The following is a 19,519-nucleotide window of genomic DNA, read 5'->3' on the forward strand; positions in this document are numbered from 1 at the left end:
ACCAATTAAGTTATGTGAATTGTTATAGAATACACTTCAATTTCCACAAGGAAATTAAGGCGCCACTTATAGAATTTCGAGGAGAATGCATATTTTACACATGTATCTTTAGCAACTAGGTACGAGCATTTGCACCAACTCTATAGCTGATGTAAATGTTTGTAGATAAGTGCATGCATTTATAAGCTAATAAACTGCATGCACTTATAAGCTAATATTCTTTAAAGGAAAACAGACACCTACTTTCCCTTATAGAACAGTCACCGCATAATATAAGTGCACTATTGCAGAATTACCCCCTAAATCTTTTTAAGTAAGCTCTGTTTATTTTGTTCTGTTGGGCACCATACTGTCCTGTGAGCCACTTGTGTGGGCACTGTGAACATGCTTGTCTTCTGAGAACAAATATTAATGCTAACATTTCTTGCTGGTCTGAAGAAAAGACCATACACAGCATCAATGTGAAATAAATCAGCTCAACTCTACTTCTTTGTTAACGTTACATGTTTTGGTAGACATTGCTAACAGCCCATATATCTAAATCTATTCTTTTAACCTTTAACCTGTGTCAGATAAGCCGAATGTATATGTAAATACAATTTTTTTTCATATTAAGGGCCCTGTTTTCTAAGGCGAGTTAGCATTTTTAACGTGCCTACAATTAGCGTGCGCGCTAACCGTGTAGGCGTGTATAGGGATACTGTAGGCGCGTACACTGTTAACGCATGTACATGGTTAATGCACATTAAAAATGCTAACGTACGCCTATGAAGCGGCTTAGTAAAGAGGGCCCTAAATTCATAGTCAGCCTGAATTACCTTTTTTTTTTTGTAAATCCTACCATTCCTCCTACTCACCAAACATTTCAAGTCTTATTTTTAAAAACCACTATGCTAAATATCTTATGGAAAAATTACAGGTTCTATAAGTCAGATATCTCTCGCAGAGAATTTGCAATAGTTTTGATACTTAAACCTGGCTGTTTAAGATTTTATGGTCGTATTTTATAAAACTTTTCAAAAATCTCTTGCAACTTATCTATTTCAGAAATATGTGTTATAAATTTTTTAAACTGACATCATTATTTTATAATTGTAAATTCCCAGGTATGCCTGGTTTATCTTACCCCCATTTACAAGGCTGCTGTGTGGCTTTGTAAATGGGAGGGGGGGAGGGGGGGACTAATGTTAAACCGTGCTAAACTGTAAGGAATACATGTGGTATATAAGAGATTTTAATGAAACGTACTAGGTAAAAAAAATCTCTTTCTGCAAGGGATTATTAACTGAGCGAGTTTAGTTTTACCTACTAAAAGCTAAACAAAATCCTCTCACATCTTGTTTTATTTCTTCTTTTGCATGTTTCGGAATGGGAGCATTAAATCATATTCACAAGTTACACTATCCCACCACACTTAGGGCAAAAGGTAAGGCTTAATGATATAGTGCTTTATAAATTTGTGGGGTTTTTTCCCCTTTTTATTTATTTTGAAAGAAATGTCATTAATTTTGCACAGTATTTTCCATATACCCCCAATTCTCTAACAGTTGCCAAAAATTGTGTGCACAAATTAGGGCGTATGCCCAATTTAAAGAACAAGCTAATTAGTGCTTAATAATTGGCTTTTTAACAAGCAATTATTGGCATTAATTAAATTTAATTGAACTTAGCACACATAAGGGGGTACAGAAAAAGAGAGTCATGGGCGGAATGGGGAGTTCCTAAAATTAATACACATTGTTATAGAATAATGGGGATGTGCACTAAATGTAAGCTCGTATATTTGCATCACGTTTCATTTGTTGCTAATGGCCAAACCTAAAGTTAGACATGATTCCTAGGCATAGTGTTATTCTATAAACCACACCTATCTTATAGAATAGCACTTTTCTTGGCACTGATTTTTTTTTTGGTCCCGTATATAGAATCTAGCCCTTAGCCTGTAAAGTTGTGCATACAAAGTTATAGAATAGTATCATTTGCACGTGTAATTTAATTAACTGCTAATTGGCATTAACCAATTATTGGCTATAATTCATGTTAATTTATATTAATTGGCACTAATTAGTAGTTACGCATGTAACTGCTCTTACTCGGGATTCTGCAAATTCCACACATTAAATCCATCTATTGCAACTGCTAAGGGGTGTGGACCTGGGTGGGTTAGGGCCATGCCTAGCACTTACACGTGCAGGTTATAGAATACTAGCAGTTACACACCCAACTGCCTACAATTAAGCAGAAGCATTTACACAAGTCTTTGTGCTAGCTCGTGTCTAAGTTAGCTAGTATTCTATAACAGCAATTGCATGTGCACAGCATCAGAAAAGAAGGTGAACTAAGTGCATATAGCCTGCACTCTAAGAATTGTATAAACTATATAAAAATAGGGGTGAATTCTATATATGGCGATTTACAGAACAGCATTTATGCCCGGGAATTGCGGCTAACTTTAGGCTTGGAAGGCACGTAGAAGTCAGCAAGAGCCTGTTTCATAAATAACCCCGCCACTTAGACCCTGAAGCAGTGGCACAAAACGCTGGCCATCGTCGGCTAGTGGTGAGGGGGAGAAGAAACCTGCTCCAGTACTAGAGGTTACAACGTGCCAATAGCATTACATGATTGAAATTTAACTTTTCTTTCAGTTTGCATTAACTATATTGCGTGTAGCCAGTGCTGTTTAAAATCTAGATAAAAGCAATGAGAACTCTAACTTGATTGCAATAAGAGCGATATAGACACCTAGCTACCCGTCTTTATATCAAAGATTTTTTTTTGGCCAATGATGAACAGAGGACCAAATTGAAGTCCGTTTAAGCCCTATTAGATTATGTTGATCTAGGAGCTCTGAGAGGCCATTTTTCCTTTGACTATAAAATTCATACGGAGTGCATTTTCAGCTTGTGGAAGCATTGGTTAATAGATCTCGTGATTGTGTGCTTCTACATCCTATATATTTTTTTACATATATTTAGTTGATACTAACTTTAGGCTCGGCCATTTGCACCAACTGAAATGTGGTGCAAATGTACGCACCTAATTCCCCTCATTTTATAACAATGTTTGTAAATGTTAAGAACATCTCTGTTCTGCCTATGACCCTCCCATTTTTGTGCCCCCTTTTTTTTTTAACTCGTGCATAAAGTTCAGGTGTGGGATCCCGCATCTAAATTTACCCCTGTATATTTCAATTAAATCTAATTAGTTAACAGGCTAATTGGTTAACAGGCTGATTATCGGTGCTAATTAGCTCACTATTCAATTAAATTGCATGCACAAATTGGGTACATACCCATATCTGCACGCGCAATTTTAAGGGGATTTTATAGAATTCTGGGGATAGTGCACACTCTTATCAGCGAATGATATTCGTTTCAAATGACTGCCCACCCCTCCAGCATAATGGCTAACGATTAATTCCTTCCATTTGTTAAGTGAATAAAGACCACCTTCAATGACAGGAATCCCCTCAACCCACTTAGTAACCATGTACTGATAAATGAACTGATAATATCTTGGTAGTTTAAAGTTAACTAAGTTTCAGAAGCTGTATTGGTCCTACAGAACTGGAGTCTTTCTAGGTCATGAAACTTTTTAAGGGGTCAACATAACAAATACTGTAGCACATGAGCTTTCATGAGAACAGAAGCTCCTTCTTCCCTCACATGACTGGGTCAGTTTGAACAGCTCATATCGTCCAAGATCTTTTTGTGGCCCTTTAAAAGGCATCATAATATAAGAAGACTCCTAGGATTTTTCCAAAGTGATGAAAGTTCCTGGTTATGTCAATGTGCTACAGATTTACAATACTACTTCTGCATGCAAATATTTCACTTATTTGTTTCAACCAAACTGAAGAAGAACAGAAAACAAAGAAATATTTAGGAAACAGGTAGGAATTCAGAAGCACCTGTTTTAAGAGGCAGCCTCGCAGTTTTGGAAAGGAGCTTACCCTTTGTGTTTTTAACTTCAAAACTGGCAAAAATAACTTTCTGGTACAAAATAAAAAAGTATTGCTTGGCCTGATAGCCATATTCACAGTCTTCTCACACACAAAAATGTGAAAAGATAAAACTGTTTCCTGTTGAACATAATATTCCTCAACACAGTGCAGTTCAACAGGATTCACACTCAGTACTGCGCCATTGTTCCTTTTTGTCCATCTTTACAAAATAAAAGCACATGTAAAAAGCATCCACTCTGTACAAAATTAGCATTAGTGTACCAGAATTAGTCTACTTTGGTTTTCTTTTTTCTTTACATACATAAATGCAGTACAATGTATTTTACAAATAAACATATCTATAGTCTGATGAAAAATAAAGAACATTTTTAAAGCAGTTTGCTATACTACAAAATGTTCATCTAAAAAATGATGAGCAGCTGGAAAAATACTGTATAGAAAAATAGAATTATACATCATCAGCTGGAAGAGATGGTATGCTGATCTTTGCTCTGGTGAAGTAGGCGATCTTCTCCCTGCAGTCAGGAAAAGAAAAACAAGTCTGCTACTGTGAACTTGATAGCAATCATTAACTACATGCAGCTTTAGAATGCCAGCAACTGGAGTCAAAAGTCAATTGAAAGTATGGTCTCCCGGGATCAATGTTTAATGAAACACAAGATTCCAAAGCCAGCATTCAGTTGAACCTGTTCTGGAAAAGCTTTAATGCCCATGTTGTTCCGAGCAGATTTTTTGCAAACTAGTTGACAAGAGTTTAGCATGCAAGTGACAGAAAGTTTGCAGTGGTTTCCAGAAATCCCTTACACACTGAAATGAGTGGGATATGCTTAAGGTTGTTAACTGAAGAATTAATTTACCAAAGAAATTTTGATTCAAGTTAGACCCGCTCCCACCTTTATCATTTCCTTGCTTCTCTTGGAGTGGACACATGTGGTATGTATTCTAATACAGCAGGTATGCTATATAAATATATGGCTGTTGGAAAAGACATAAAAATCCCTCGGATTTTATAAACTTGCACGCCCAAACTTATACCTACCACGCAAAGTTGTGCACGCAACCTAATATAATAATTAGCTGTTAATTGGAGTTAACAATCATTGTCTTAAATTGGCATTTGCACACACAAATACCCTGAGTTGCTATTCTAGAAGTTGTGTGGGCCAATTCCATCCTGCACAACTTCTAGGGGGGTGTGGATGTAGAAGGGGCATATGTGGATCATGTAGAAGGGGTATGTGTGAGTTAGGGATGTGCCAAGGAGTTAGGCACATCCCTTTTTTTTTTTTTGTCTATTAGATTGTAAGCTCTTTGAGCAGGGACTGTCTTTCTTCTATGTTTGTGCAGCGCTGCGTACGCCTTGTAGCTCTATAGAAATGCTAAATAATAGTAGTAGTAGTAGTAGTAGGCGTACAGTTTATAGAATACTAGGATTTATGTGCCTAATTGCCAACAGATAGGCGCAAGCACTTACACCTGCCGTTGACATGGCATATGTGCTTGTCTCAAAAGTTAGGTATGAAACTGTGGACTCACACTATTTTATTTATTCATGACTAGTCAAAAAGGCCCGTTTCTGACACAGTAACATAATAAAAAGTAAATGACGGCAGAAAAAGACCTGCATGGTCCATCCAGTCTGCCCTACAAGATAAACTCATATGTGCTACTTTTTGTGTATACCTTACCTTGATTTGTACCTGTCCTTTTCAGGGCACAGACCGTGTAAGTCTGCCCAGCACTATCCCCACCTCCCAACCACCAGCCCCGCCTCCCACCACCGGCTCTGGCACAGACCGTATAAGTCTGCCCAGCACTATCCCCGCCTCCCGCCACCGGCTCTGCCACCCAATCTCGGCTAAGCTCCTTAGGATCCGTTCCTTCTGAACAGGATTCCTTTATGTTTATCCCACGCGTGTTTGAATTCTGTTACCATTTTCATTTCCACCACCACCCGCGGGAGGGCATTCCAAGTATCCACTACTCTCTCTGTGAAAAAATACTTCCTGACATTTTTCTTGAGTCTGCCCCCCTTCAATGACACAAATGAAACGGGCGCTAGCAAGGTTTTCCTCGGAGTGTGTATGTTTGAGAGAGTGTATGTGCGAGTGTGTGTGTGTGTGAGAGAGAGAGAGAGAGAGAGTGAGTCTGGGTGCAAGTGTGTCTGTGAGAGAGAGTGTGTATGTGAGAAAGAGAGAGTGTGTATGTGAGAATGAGAGTGTGTGCAAGTGCGTATGTGAGTCACAGTGTGTGAGAGAGGAGTGTGTTTCACACAGATACAATGTGTGCGAGAGAGAGAGTATGTGAGACACAGACTCTCTGTGAGACTGAGTGTATGAGACCAAGAGAGTGTGTGAGTGACTGTGTGAGACGAAGAGAGTGAATGTGATACAGTGTGAGACATAGAGTGTGTGAGAGACAGTGTGTGAGAGTGAGAGAGAGAAAGACATTGACTGTGAGAGAGAGCGTGTGTGTGACAGAGATACCTCCCCCCGCCCTCTCTGGTGTCAGGCCCCCCCTCCCTCCCTCTCTCTGGTGTCAGCACCCCCCCTCTCTCTCTGGTGTCTGAGCGTTACTGTGCAGGACGCTGAGCTCTGGCTGTGCTTCAAGGAACTGACCAATCCTATTTAATAGAATGCACCTCCAACATTCTGAAGCCAAGAAACCTCATGTGGTTGGTCACTTCTGCTTGTGACGAACCCGGAAGTACTCGAGGGCGGAGCTTACAGAGATGGAGCCTGAGCTTCAGAAGCTTCAAACCCTTCACTGAAGCCACGGAGTCAGCTTCAGAACGTTGAGGTTGGTTTTTATTATATAGGATATTTATATCCGACACTAGTCCGAAATAGAGTAAAGATCAATGTGGCTTACAAACAAACAATAAAGTGAATAAAACATAATAATGTACAGAATATAACACAAATTACAATAAGTTCAAGAAGCAAATTAATACATGTGCAGTAACTAGGGATTTAGACTATCTCAAGGACAAACAAATAATTAAGGGTGGATAGGTGAGAGCATAATTAGGCAGGATTAGATTTATTTTTTTATTTTTGTTACATTTGTACCCCGCGCTTTCCCACTCATGGCAGGCTCAATGCGGCTAATGGAAAACGAGATTAAGAAAAGGGTGTGGGTAAAATTCAAATAGAGTTCTTTGTAGTCAGAAAGGCCAGAATGAAGAAACGTATTTTTAGAAGACTTCTAAAAGTTAGGTAATCATCTGTGAACTTGACTGATTTAGGAAGACAATTTCAAATTACAGTGTCTTGATAGGAGAAATTAGCAGAGTGAATTGTTTTATACATCACATTCTCACAGATAGGGAAATGTAAAACAAGATATTGTCTAGATGATGAAACAGCATTGGGAGGGAGTAATTCAATAAGATTAATCATATATAATGGGGCTTGACCAAACAGAAATTGGTGCATGAAAACGCATAATTTGAAAGATATTCTATTTCTTATTGGTAAACAATGTAGCTCATATAAAAGAGGAGTGGCTCTGGTGAAGCGAGGAGATCTACATATAAGACAAGCAGCAGTATTTTGAGCTGTTTGTAATTTTTTGAGAAGACCACTTTTAAGTCCAGCATAGATGAATTGCAATAGTAGAATTTGGTGAGGACAAGGATTTGAACCAACGCACAAAAGACAGATTTAGAGAAAATTTTAAATTTATTTATTATCTTATAATGGCAATTCTGCATGGAACTGCTGTTACAGGATTTGCACTTAGTATGCATCATCCCAGTAACTAAATTATGATGCGCTTCCTTGAATCTACCCCTATGAGTTTATGGATACTTGGGGTGGAGACCTGTTCGTCTCAAATGAGTGATTTGCAACCTCCTCTCTCAGTGATGATCTTGGATAACTCATTCATGACTTCCACATGTTCTTCCATTTGAAATTAATCAGTTTATCATGAATACTACTACTACTACTTGACATTTCTAAAGCGCTACTAGGGTTACGCAGCGCTGTACAATTTAACATAGAAGGACAGTCCCTGCTCAAAGGAGCTTACAATCTAAAGGACAAATGTACAGTCAGTCAAATAGGGGCAGTCTAGATTTCCTGAAAGGTATAAAGGTTAGTTGCCGAAAGCAACATTGAAGAGGTGGGCTTTGAGCAAGGATTTGAAGATGGGTAGGGAGGGGGCTTGGCGTAAGGGCTCAGGAAGTTGATTCCAAGCATAGGGTGAGGCGAGGCAGAATGAGTGGAGCCTGGAGTTGGCGGTGGTGGAGAAGGGTACTGAGAGGAGGGATTTGTCCTGTGAGCGGAGGTTACGGGCGGGAACGTAAGGGGAAATGAGGGTAGAGAGGTAATGAGGGGCTGCAGACTGAGTGCATTTGTAGGTAAGAAGGAGAAGCTTGAACTGTATGCGGTATCTAATTGGAAGCCAGTGAAGTGACCTGAGAAGAGGGGTGATATATCGGTTCAGGCGGAATATAAGACCTGCAGCAGAGTTCTGAACAGATTGAAGGGGGGATAGATGGCTAAGTGGGAGGCCAGTAAGGAGTAGGTTGCAGTAGTCAAGGCGAGAGGTAATGAGAGCGTGGACGAGAGTACGGGTGGTGTGCTCAGAGAGGAAAGGGCGAATTTTGCTGAAGTTAAAGAGAAAGAAGCGACAGGACTTGGCTATCTGCTGGATATGCGTAGAGAAGGAGAGGGAGGAGTCGAAGATGACTCCGAGGTTGCGGGCAGATGAAACGGGGATGATGAGGGTGCCATCAACTGAGATAGAGAGTGGAGGAAGAGGAGAAGTGGGTTTTGGTGGAAAGACGATAAGCTCGGTCTTGGACATGTTCAGTTTCAGGTGGCGGTTGGACATCCAGGCAGCAATATCGGATAAGCAGGCCGATACCTTGGCCTGGGTCTCCGAGGTGATGTCTGGTGTGGAGAGATACAGCTGGGTGTCATCTGCATAAAGATGATACTGGAATCCATGAGATGAGATCAGTGAGCCCAGGGAAGAGGTGTAGACTGAAAAAAGAAGGGGTCCAAGGACAGATCCCTGGGGAACTCCAACAGAGAGCGGGATGGGGTGGAGGAAGATCCATGAAAGTGTACTCTGAAGGTGCGGTGGGAGAGATAGGAGGAGAACCAGGAGAGGACAGAACCCTGGAACCCAAATGAGGACAGTGTGGCAAGAAGTAAATCATGATTGACAGTGTCAAAAGCGGCGGATAGATTGAGGAGGATGAGGATGGAGTAGTGGCCTCTGGATTTGGCAAGGAACAGGTCATTACAGACTTTAGAGAGTGCCGTTTCTGTCGAATGTAGAGGGCGAAAACCGGATTGAAGCGGATCGAGGATGGCATGAGAGGAGAGAAAATCAAGGCAGCGGCTGTGAACAGCACGCTCAAGTATTTTGGAGAGGAAGGGTAGGAGGGAGATGGGGCGGTAGTTGGAGGGACTGGTAGGGTCAAGTGATGTTTTTTTGAGGAGAGGTGTGACTACGGCGTGCTTGAAGGTGTCAGGGACAGTTGCAGTGGAGAGAGAGAGGTTGAAGATATGACAGATGGAGGGGGTGACAGTATGAGAGATGGTGTTAAGTAAGTTGGTGGGGATGGGATCAGAGGAACAAGTGGTGCATTTCGAGGAGGAAAGAAGGCAGGCGGTTTCCTCCTCGGTGATATCAGGAAAGGAGGAGAAAGAGGCCTGGGTTGGTTGGTTGAGGGAGAGTGTTGAAGGGTGAAGAGGAAGAGGTGCCTTGGTAGTGAACTCAAGGTTGATCTTTTGCACCTTGTCGCGGAAGTAGTCAGCACAATTCAAAATGGGGGTCACAAAATCCACACTTATGAGTTGCAAGAATGGCAGACAAAAAGGCCTCATTTTGGCTCATGCATATACGCTATAACCATGGCCTGTGTGGGCCCGATAGGAGATGAGGGATTACAGGAACGCTCCTAGCTGATGTAAAGATTAACAAAAGGACTCTAATGTGAACCTTTTCCCACCCAGAGGGTTCTCATAGAACTGTCTACTAAAAAGACTGTAAGCAGTGAATAGTACCTTTATTAATGGTAATGAAGAGAAGCTGTCTCATGTCTTTATATCATCCAAGTTAAGTAAGCCATTTTGGTTCAGAACTGCAATACTCTTCAGTCTCCCAGCTTGCTGGTCCCAGCCCTGATCTCCCAAATAAGTCCAACATTTACTTAAAGTAACCTGACCTGATACTCAGGGGTTACATACAGAATGAGGGTTATTTTTTTTTTAAAGTTATGACATTGGTACCCAAATTCACAGTGGAGAATTTTCAATAGGAGAGAAAGAGAGTACTAATCAAATCAGAATTCACTGGATACTACTTGAAAATTTAAAACAGTTAATATAAATTAAATAATCATTTTTCAATGATTGTACAGTTGAAGAACTATAAATAATATTACAATGGCTGTATAGTTGAAGAACTATAAACAATAGCTAAAAAGAATTAGACTAGTGGGAACATTCTTTACCTGAACGACTGTACTTGCAGTGGAACTTTCTGGCTCTGCTCCCGCAACCTGCAGACATCTTTAGAGGCTTTCCTCATCAATTTTTCTGCACACAGGACTTGTTTTTGTTCTTCCTTATTTTGCTCAGCCTATAAAAAAAATGCACTATCATCTTAAATTTCCACTGTAATTTACCAGAAAAATGCCTAGTGTTGACATCATTGCCTCATCCTCCACTATCGTACCCTTCCACTTTCAAGAGTAATTGGGTCCAAGGCGCCAAATACATGTGTAAATTACCAGAGTACTGGAATATATATGTGTGCATGTTTGCACATACGTGTATAAATGCCAATTTTCCGGCTTTGTGTTATTCTATAAACCACATTCTGAGTCAGGAAAGGAGAAGAGTCAGGTGTGTATATATATATATATATATTTTTTTTTTTTTAAATTGTCTTACCCCAAAGCCATCAGCTGCTAGAGTTGAAGAGGCCCTCAACAGATAGTGGGGCTATCTCACTAATCCTCAGAGAGAAAAACTGAGGGGTCCTTGTACTAAGGTGCGCTGAAAAATGGCTTGCGGTAGTGTAGGCACGGGTTTTGGGCGCACGCAGAATCATTTTTCAGCGCACCTGTAAAAAAGGCCTTTAAAAAAAATGTTTTTCTGAAAATGGACGTGCGGCAAAATGAAAATTGCCGCGTGTACATTTGGGGTCCAAGACCTTACTGCCAGCCACTGACCCAACGGTAAAGAATCTGGGCAGTTATGACATATGTGCGCCAAATGCCACTTGGAGCGCGTCCAATATGAGTGGCAGAAAATAACAATTATTTTTTGGCTGCGTATATCAGATGTGCACCAAAAATGAAATTACCGCAAGAGCCATATGGTAGCTGTGCAGTAACTCCATTTTGGCACGCGTTGGGCATGCATAGACACTTACACGGCTTAGTAAAAGGGCCCCTGAGGTAGCCAACAAAGATTGTGGGTGAGCTGAAGGACTGGGGTGATCAGCTGGTGGAAGTCATCTTTCTACCTAAATCTGTGGTGCCCCACCTCTTCCCTTCTGGCATGTACCTTTGACCAGACAGATGTGAATAGAATAGATGGGGTGCTGCCAAGACGGACAGTGGTAGCTTGGGGACAGTCCAGTAGTTGTATGTGCTGATGTTTCATTCTGACAGAATTACAGCTGCAAGGATGAAGAGGGGAGGGGTGAAAAGAGAGCAACAAAATAGAGAATGATGACAAAGCTGGCAAGGAGGGACCTCATGGAGGGAAGAAAAAGAGCTGCTGATATGGTAAAAGTATGTCTGGGTGGACAATGTGAGCAGGGATGATGGTAGGGGGAAGGGGTGACAAGTGAAAGAAAAACAGAGAGAAATGAGTTTATTCAATTCAAATCAATTCTTGTATACCGCTAATATCCCCTTTCCAGGGATCAGTGCAGTTTACATTCTAGGTGAGACAAAAGCAAATAGTATTAGCGTGAGGTATGAGGAAACATTAGAGACATCTGGATTAATGTATTAGACTAAAAACATTAAAGAAAAGATAATGGATGATACTAGGCGGTAGAAGTCATGATGGATTGTTATGAAGCAGTCTTTGGGAAGAGAAAGGTTTTTAGTCTCTTCCTGAAGTTGAGGTAGATACCTTATGGGGAGAGGAGTGGAGAAGCAGGGGTGATGACATTGATGGCTGAGAAAGAGCCGGAGTGGGGGAGTTAACGGAAGAGAAAAGAACTGACAGATGGTGGTGGAAGGGATGAGGCTTACATAGCATGACCAATGATGTCAAGTGATGGCTGATAGACAGCCAATAAGGACATAGCTGAATCTATCACACATCACAGATAAATAGAAAATATTTCTGTTTGCATGAATACGTTAAATCAGTTTGCAATGCACATTATGAAAAAGTCCCTCATGAAAGACTACAGAGGAAATTAGAGAGACATGGGATTGGAGGTAGTGTCTTACTGTGGATTAAAAACTGGTTGAAAGATAGGAAACAGAGAGTAGGGTTAAAAGGTCAATATTCGCAATGGAGAAGGGTAGTTAGTGGGGTCCCTCAGGGATCTGTGCTGGGACCTCTGCTTTTTAACATATCTAATATAATAAAACGCACCCTCAACGTTCTGAGGACAACGTTCTGTGAAGCCATCTGACGTCACTCCCAGGCTGAAGGGTTTGTGGATTCGTGGTGTGAAGCCTTCAAGCCAGCCAGCCATCTCTGCCCCACCCTCGCGTCAAACCAAACAAATCCGGAAGCGAAGCGTCAGGGAAGGAGGCGGCGCTCCCGACGTCTAGCCTTCCCTTCGCTGTGTTCCGCCTTCAAAAGAAGGCGGAACACAGGGAAGGGAAAGCTAGACGTCGGGAGCGCCGCCTCCTTCGCTTCGCTGCACGAACCGCCACGGAGGTAAAGTTAAAAAGAAGAAGAAAAAAAAAAAAGGGATGCATGGATGCGAAGGGGGGGGGGGGCATGGATGCGAAGGGGGGGGGGAGAAGAGGGCGGGCCAGGCTAGGACATGGGAGAGAGAGGAGCATGGATGCGAGGGGGGGTCATGGAAGGGAGAGAGGGGACTTGCTGGAAAAGGATGAATGGAGGCGGCAGGGGACAGAGGAGCATGGATGGCCATGGATTGGGAGGGCAGGGCTCAGGGAGAGAGGGGAATTACTGGAAATGGATGAATGGAGGGGGCAGGGGACAGAGGAGCATGGATGGGCATGGATTGGGAGGGCAGAACTCAGGGAGAGAGGGAAATTGCTGGATAGGGATGAATAGAGGGGACAGATGGGCATGGATGGATATGGATTGCAGGGCAGGCCTCAGGGAGAGAGGGCAATTGCTGGATAGGGAAAAATGGAGGGGCCAGGTGACAGAGGAGCATGGATGGGCATGGATTGGAGGGCAGGACTCAGGGAGAGGGGAATTGCTGGATAGGGATGAATGGAGGGGACAGATGGGCATGGATGGATATGGATTGCAGGGCAGGCCTCAGGCAGAGAGGGGAAATGCTGGATAGGGAAAAATGGAGGGGCCAGGTGACAGAGGAGCATGGATTGGAAGGGCAGGACTCAGGGAGAGGGGAATTGCTGGATAGGGATGAATGGAGGGGACAGATGGGCATGGATGGATATGGATTGCAGGGCAGGCCTCAGGCAGAGAGGGGAAATGCTGGATAGGGATGAATGGAGGGGGCAGGTGACAGAGAAACATGGATGGCCATGGATTGGGAGGGCAGGGCTCAGGGAGAGAGGGAAATTGCTGGAAAAGGATGAATGGAGGGGGCAGGGGACAGATGGCCATGGATTGGGAGGGCACGGCTCACACTCTCTCTCTCATATACAATGTCTTTCTGACTCTCACTCTCACACTGTATCACATTCACTCTCTATGTGCCACACAGTCACTCACACACTCGCTTGGTCTCATACACTCACTCTCACAGAGAATCTGTGTCTCACACACACACTCTCTCTCTCGCCCACACACACACACTCTCTCTCACACTGTGTGTCTCACATACACACTTGCGCACACACTCATTCTCACACACACACTCTCTCACAAACACACTCACACCCAGACTCACTCTCTCACACACTCACACTTTCACTCTGACTTTCAAACAGTCACTCTCACATACACTCTCCCAAACATACACACTCCAAGGAAAACCTTGCTAGCGCCCGTTTCATTTGTGTCAAAAACGGGCCTTTTTTACTAGTTTATAAATAACTTAGAGATGGGAGTAACTATTGAGGTAATTAAAAGTTATTCAAAGTTGTCAAATCACAGGAGGATTGTGAAAAATTACAAGAGGACCTTACGAGACTGGGAGACTGGGCGTCTAAGTGGCAGATGACATTTAATGTGAACAAGTGCAAAGTGATGCATGTGGGAAAGAGGAACCCAAACTATAACTACGTCATGCAGGGTTCAGCGTTAGGAGTCACGGACCAAGAAAGGGATCTAGGTGTCATTGTTGATGATATGTTGAAACCTTCTGCTCAATGTGCTGCTGTGGCTAGGAAAGCAAATAGAATGTTATGTATTATTAGGAAAGGGATGGAAAACAAAAATGAGGATATTATTCTGCCGTTGTATCGCTCCATGGTGCGACCGCACCTCGAGTATTGTGTTCAATTCTGGTCGCCGTACCTCAAAAAAGATATAGTGGAATTAGAAAAGGTGAAGAAGGGCAACAAAGATGATACAGGGGATGGGACAACTTCCATATGAGGAAAGGCTGAAGAGGCTGGGGCTGTTCAGCTTGGAGAAAAGGTGGCTGAGGGGAGATATGATAGAGGTCTATAATGAGTAGAATGGAACGGGTAGATGTGGAGCGTCTGTTTACGCTTTCCAAAAATAATAGGACAAGGGGGCATGCAATGAAGCTGCAGAGTAGTAAATTTAAAACGAATCTGAGGAAAGTTTTCTTCACTCAACGCGTATTTAGACTCTGTAATTCGTTGCCGGAAAAAGTGGTTAAGGCGGTTGACTTAGCGGACTTTAAAAAAGGGTTGGGCGGCTTCCTGGAGGAAAAGGCCATAGAATGTTATTGAATGGACGTGGGAATAATCCACTATTTCTGGGATGGGCGGGAAAGGGTGCTGGGCTCGATGGACCCTTGGTCTGTCCCGGCATGGCGATGCTTATGTACTTATGTACTAATGTAAAGAATAATGAATAATATAAAATATCCTATACTGTGCAGTGATGCAAAGCAAATGAATTTCTCAAAAAATCCTAAAAATGAGTCTTTGTTTTCTGCAGATACCTGCTTTTCTGCCTGCTTGAAGAGTTTTTGTAATCTTTCATCCTCAGACAGACACTGGGGAAGCTCGGTCTCTCCCTTGGCTTTCATTTCCTCTAGGCGCTGCTTGAGATCTCTCAGTGTCTGCAGCTCATCATTCAAGCGACTCTGCCTCGTACGAGATGCCTGGAGATCCAATTCCAAGTCAAGAGAGGTACGTACAGGATGATCTTTTGTTGTTCTTCGCATGATGGGCTGGCAGACAGGCTGAAATGTAAAGGAAACACTAAAGCAGGATTTAATCATTTTAAGTAGATAAGTAGATTTCTGTCCTTTTCTTTTCCTACTATTATAATTTTGAATTTATCGTACCATTTTTCTGATTTAGTGTAAAATACATTGTTACTTTGGTCTATTATGGTATATCTGCCCAACAAATAAAGAAATAAATAATGATTTTTTACCCACTTTTGGTAATGTTTTTTTCAACACTAAATTTAAGAATTTTAAAAATTGTAGAAAAAAATAACACATATTTCAAGCTATGGAGGAGTATAATATAAATAATATTTGCCATGATCTACAGTGCAACTCTAATTCATAAAACATTATTGTGGTCATTTTAGAAGAGCTATTTGAATTTTAAACGTCCCCGAACTGGCATTTAGATATCTATGGTGCATGGGCATTTAAAAGCTGATTTTGCAGTGCCATGTTACAGCTGTCCAAACCTGCGAAATGTCCATATGGCAAAGGAGTATGTTCTATGCATGTTTTGCATGGGACTGGGGAGTGGCTAACACTTGGACATTCATTTCCCAGCCATTCCCGAACATCTATGACAACAAACATGGATGTTGATATTTAGATCTGCTCCCTGGAATTCCCTGGAGGGAATTCAGGGGAGGGATCACCCTCAAAATCCTCACGTGGTTGTCATCTAATATAATAATTTGCTCCTCCAACGTTCCAATGAGGCTACCTGCGTTTGTAACCATCTCCTGACGTCACTCTCCCGCAGTAGAAGCCTGCTTACTGACGCCAGGAGACGGTTATGAACGCAGTGAGAGACATTGAAATGTTGCAGGAGCAGCTTCAGCCCTTCCTCCACATGCACCACCATCTCCACCCAGGGCCGCCGAGAGACTAGGCCAGGCCCAGGGCAAGGCCGGGCCCAGGGCCCAGCCCCTGCCGACCTCACCGCCACGTCCCCCCCCCCCGAGGTTGCCGCCGCTCACCCCTCCACCCCCCGAAGTCGCCACCACTCCCCCCTCCATCCTCCAAGGTCGCTGCAGCCACTGCTCCCCCTCCACCCCCCCCCCCGAGGTCGCCGCCGCTCCCCCCCCCCCCTCCGCCACCGGGCCGGGCCCCCTGTCAGGGGCGTAGCCACGGGCAGGCCTGGACAGGCCCAGGCCCAGCCACTTTCCCTCCAGGCCCGCCCACCCAACACAGACCTGCCAAGTCTCCCACGAAACACGCGGCGCCAGCTCCCATTTCTGGCCACTGCTGCTTCTCCTGTTGAGCAGCAGCGGCCGCTACAAAAACAAAAAGAGCTAATTAAACTACCAAAAATGTTTTCAAAAAGCAAGCGCGACACCACAGTCAGCCATCAGGCATTGGCTGTCAGCTCTGCAGCCGCTCCTCTCGCCTCTCACGTCACTGCCCCTGGAGCGGGACCCCGGAGGAGCGCAGCGACGTGAGAGGCGAGAGGAGCGGCTGCAGAGCCCTGCCAGCAGAAGCTTTCCTGCGGTGATATTCAACACCGTGCTGCCTGCTCTGCTTTCCCGACCCGATGTGCACGCTTGTTTTTAGTGAAATTGAGCATGTGCGAAGCTCGTGCACGCTCAATTTCACTAAAAACGAGTATGCATACAGGGAAGGAGAAAGTAGGGCACGCAGCACGGCAGCAAATATCAACGCAGGAAAGCTTCTGCTGGCGGGGCCAAACCAGCAGACTTTGGGGGGCCCAGGCTCCCCATGGCTATGCCACTGGTGTATACTATGACAATAATGAACCTCATTTCTAAAGCAGCATATGTGGAACATGATCTCAGTCTCAAATTTACAGTACTTTCATCATACTAGAGACAGCTTCTTTCTAGAGTGCGTGAGATTTGACATATATGGGCAACCTATCCAGATGTGCTGGAAAATTCTTTTTAATCAAGCCTATAGAGTGCTCCAAGGATCTGTTTTGGGACCTCTACAGTTTAACACACATGATCTGGAGATTAGAGTGTTCAGTGAGGTGATCAAATTTACTGATGACACATATATATGTAAGTATGTTAACTGCTCTGAAAGCTCTCACAAGGCGGTTTATCAAATCAAAATAAATTTGAAACCTGAAACTTAGATCAATTCATATTCCCTACTACTACTTAGGCTGAATACTTTGAGATCTAGTGTTCAATGGACATATGTACCTTTAAACTTAGCATCTGCATCATACACAGGATGCTAGTCCACAGAGATGAGAAGAACCATGCATATATACGAAAGTAAGACACTTGAAGACATTTCACATACCCTTTTGACTCTCAAGCTGCGTCGTTCTGTGGCATTTCTCACAAAAGGGCACTTTTTGGCCAGTGTCGAGCTGTCACTGTCACTCCGATTCAACTATGAAAAAAGAGGCCATCAATAAGAGCAAATCTCTTCATATGCACATGAGAACCAAAACTAGAGATGGTATATTACATGAGCTTAAACATGTAGCAGAATTATCGTAAGAAGTAGTAAAAGTCATAGGACCTGATATTCAAAAAAAGCTGAGCTCCTAAACTTAGGCTCCCAAGTGTATGCCCTATTTTCAGCCAAACTTAAGAACATAAGCTTACAGCTGAAAATTCATCTCAGTTTAGGAGCTTAAAAGTTATGCTTATAAATTCAGGGCTGCCATTCATCTATCTAGATTTATGAGCCCAATGTTGAAAATCAGTGCTAAGCTCCTAACTTTTTTTTCCCTGTCCTAAATCTGTCCCTGTTGTCACCCACTTTTTATTCTCTTAAATTTAGGAATTTAGTGACATTTTGAGTATCAATTTGGGCACTCATATGCCAAGAATGTGGGTGCTGTGCATTTCAGTGGGTGAAGGGAAGCCATCTTAAGGCTGAACTTATCAAGTAAAATCTTAGTAATATTGTTGGATTATTGGTTTAATCATGTGTTGATAATGAATTTGATTTTTCTAAAATCATAATAATAATAATCATATGGTTTGCTGACTTATTGGGCAGACTGGATAGATCATATATGTCTTTATCTGCCATCATTTACTATGTTACTATACAAATACGTAAATTTGTTTTGCTACAAAATGTGAATTTTATTGAATATCAAATTTATAAAAGAAATGAATGGAATGGAAGGAGGTAAATACAGCCTAAGGTACTGCCACTCTTCTATTATTAGTCAGCTTAGTAGGTGGGAGGAGAGGAGTGAGGGAGGTGTTGGTGAGGATTGAGAGAAGAGTAGAAACATAGAAACATGATGGCAGATAAAGGCCATATGACCCATCCAGTCTGCCCATCCTCTGTAACCCCTAATTCTTCCTGTTCCTAAGTGATCCCACATGATTATCCCATGCCTTTTAAAATTCTGGAACAGTCCTCGACTCCACCACTTTGTCATATGCCCCCTCATTCCAGAGCTCTCCTTCATTTCAAAAAGGCTCTCTTCCTGTACATAAATGCCCTTGAGATATTTAAATGTTTCTATCATGTCTCCTCTCTCCCAGCGTATACATGTTGAGGTTCATAAGCCTGTGCATTCAAGACCGCTTACTAATTTCGTAGCCGCCCTCTGGACCGACTCCATCCTGTTTATATCTTTCTGTAGGTGCAGTCTCCAGAACTGCACGCAGTACTCCAAATGAGGCCTCACCAGAGACTTATACAATGGCACTATCACCTCCTTTTTCCTGCTGGTCATCCTCTCTTTACATACCCAAGCATCCTTCTGGCTTTGGCCGTCGCTTTTTCTACCTGTTTGAAAGCTTTAAGGTCGTCAGACACAATGACCCCCAAGTCCCGCTCTTCCTTCACACACTGAAGCACTACACTCCCTATACTGTACCGTTCCCTCGGATTTTTGCGACCCAAGTGCATGATCCTGCATTTTTTGGGATTAAACCCTAGTTGCCAAATATCGGTCCATTCCTCCAGCTTCGCTAGGTCCTTCCTCATGTTATTCACACCCTCTAGGGTGTCCACCCTGTTGCAGAGTTTAGTATCATCCGCAAAGAGACAAACCTTACTAGACAGCCCTTCCGCAATATCGCTCGCAAAGACGTTAAAAAGAGCCGGCCCTAGGACCGATCCCTGCAGTACTCC

General features: G+C 42.9%; 1 protein-coding gene across 1 annotated transcript in view; it reads right to left on the reverse strand.

The window, feature by feature from the left end:
* Window positions 1-1,915: 1,915 nt before the first annotated feature.
* WWC2 (WW and C2 domain containing 2) overlaps window positions 1,916-19,519 on the reverse strand; it is a 306,912-nt gene continuing 289,308 nt past the window's right edge. The window contains exons 20-23 of the mRNA XM_030191517.1: window positions 17,714-17,806; window positions 15,209-15,451; window positions 10,440-10,567; window positions 1,916-4,479 (exon numbers count right to left, since the gene is read on the reverse strand). Coding sequence (XP_030047377.1) covers window positions 4,413-4,479; window positions 10,440-10,567; window positions 15,209-15,451; window positions 17,714-17,806 — 531 coding nt within the window. The 3' untranslated portion in view covers window positions 1,916-4,412. The remainder of the gene's footprint in view (window positions 4,480-10,439; window positions 10,568-15,208; window positions 15,452-17,713; window positions 17,807-19,519) is intronic.

Source organism: Microcaecilia unicolor, chromosome 2 (assembly GCF_901765095.1).
Source record: "Microcaecilia unicolor chromosome 2, aMicUni1.1, whole genome shotgun sequence".
NCBI classification, from domain to species: domain Eukaryota; kingdom Metazoa; phylum Chordata; class Amphibia; order Gymnophiona; family Siphonopidae; genus Microcaecilia; species Microcaecilia unicolor.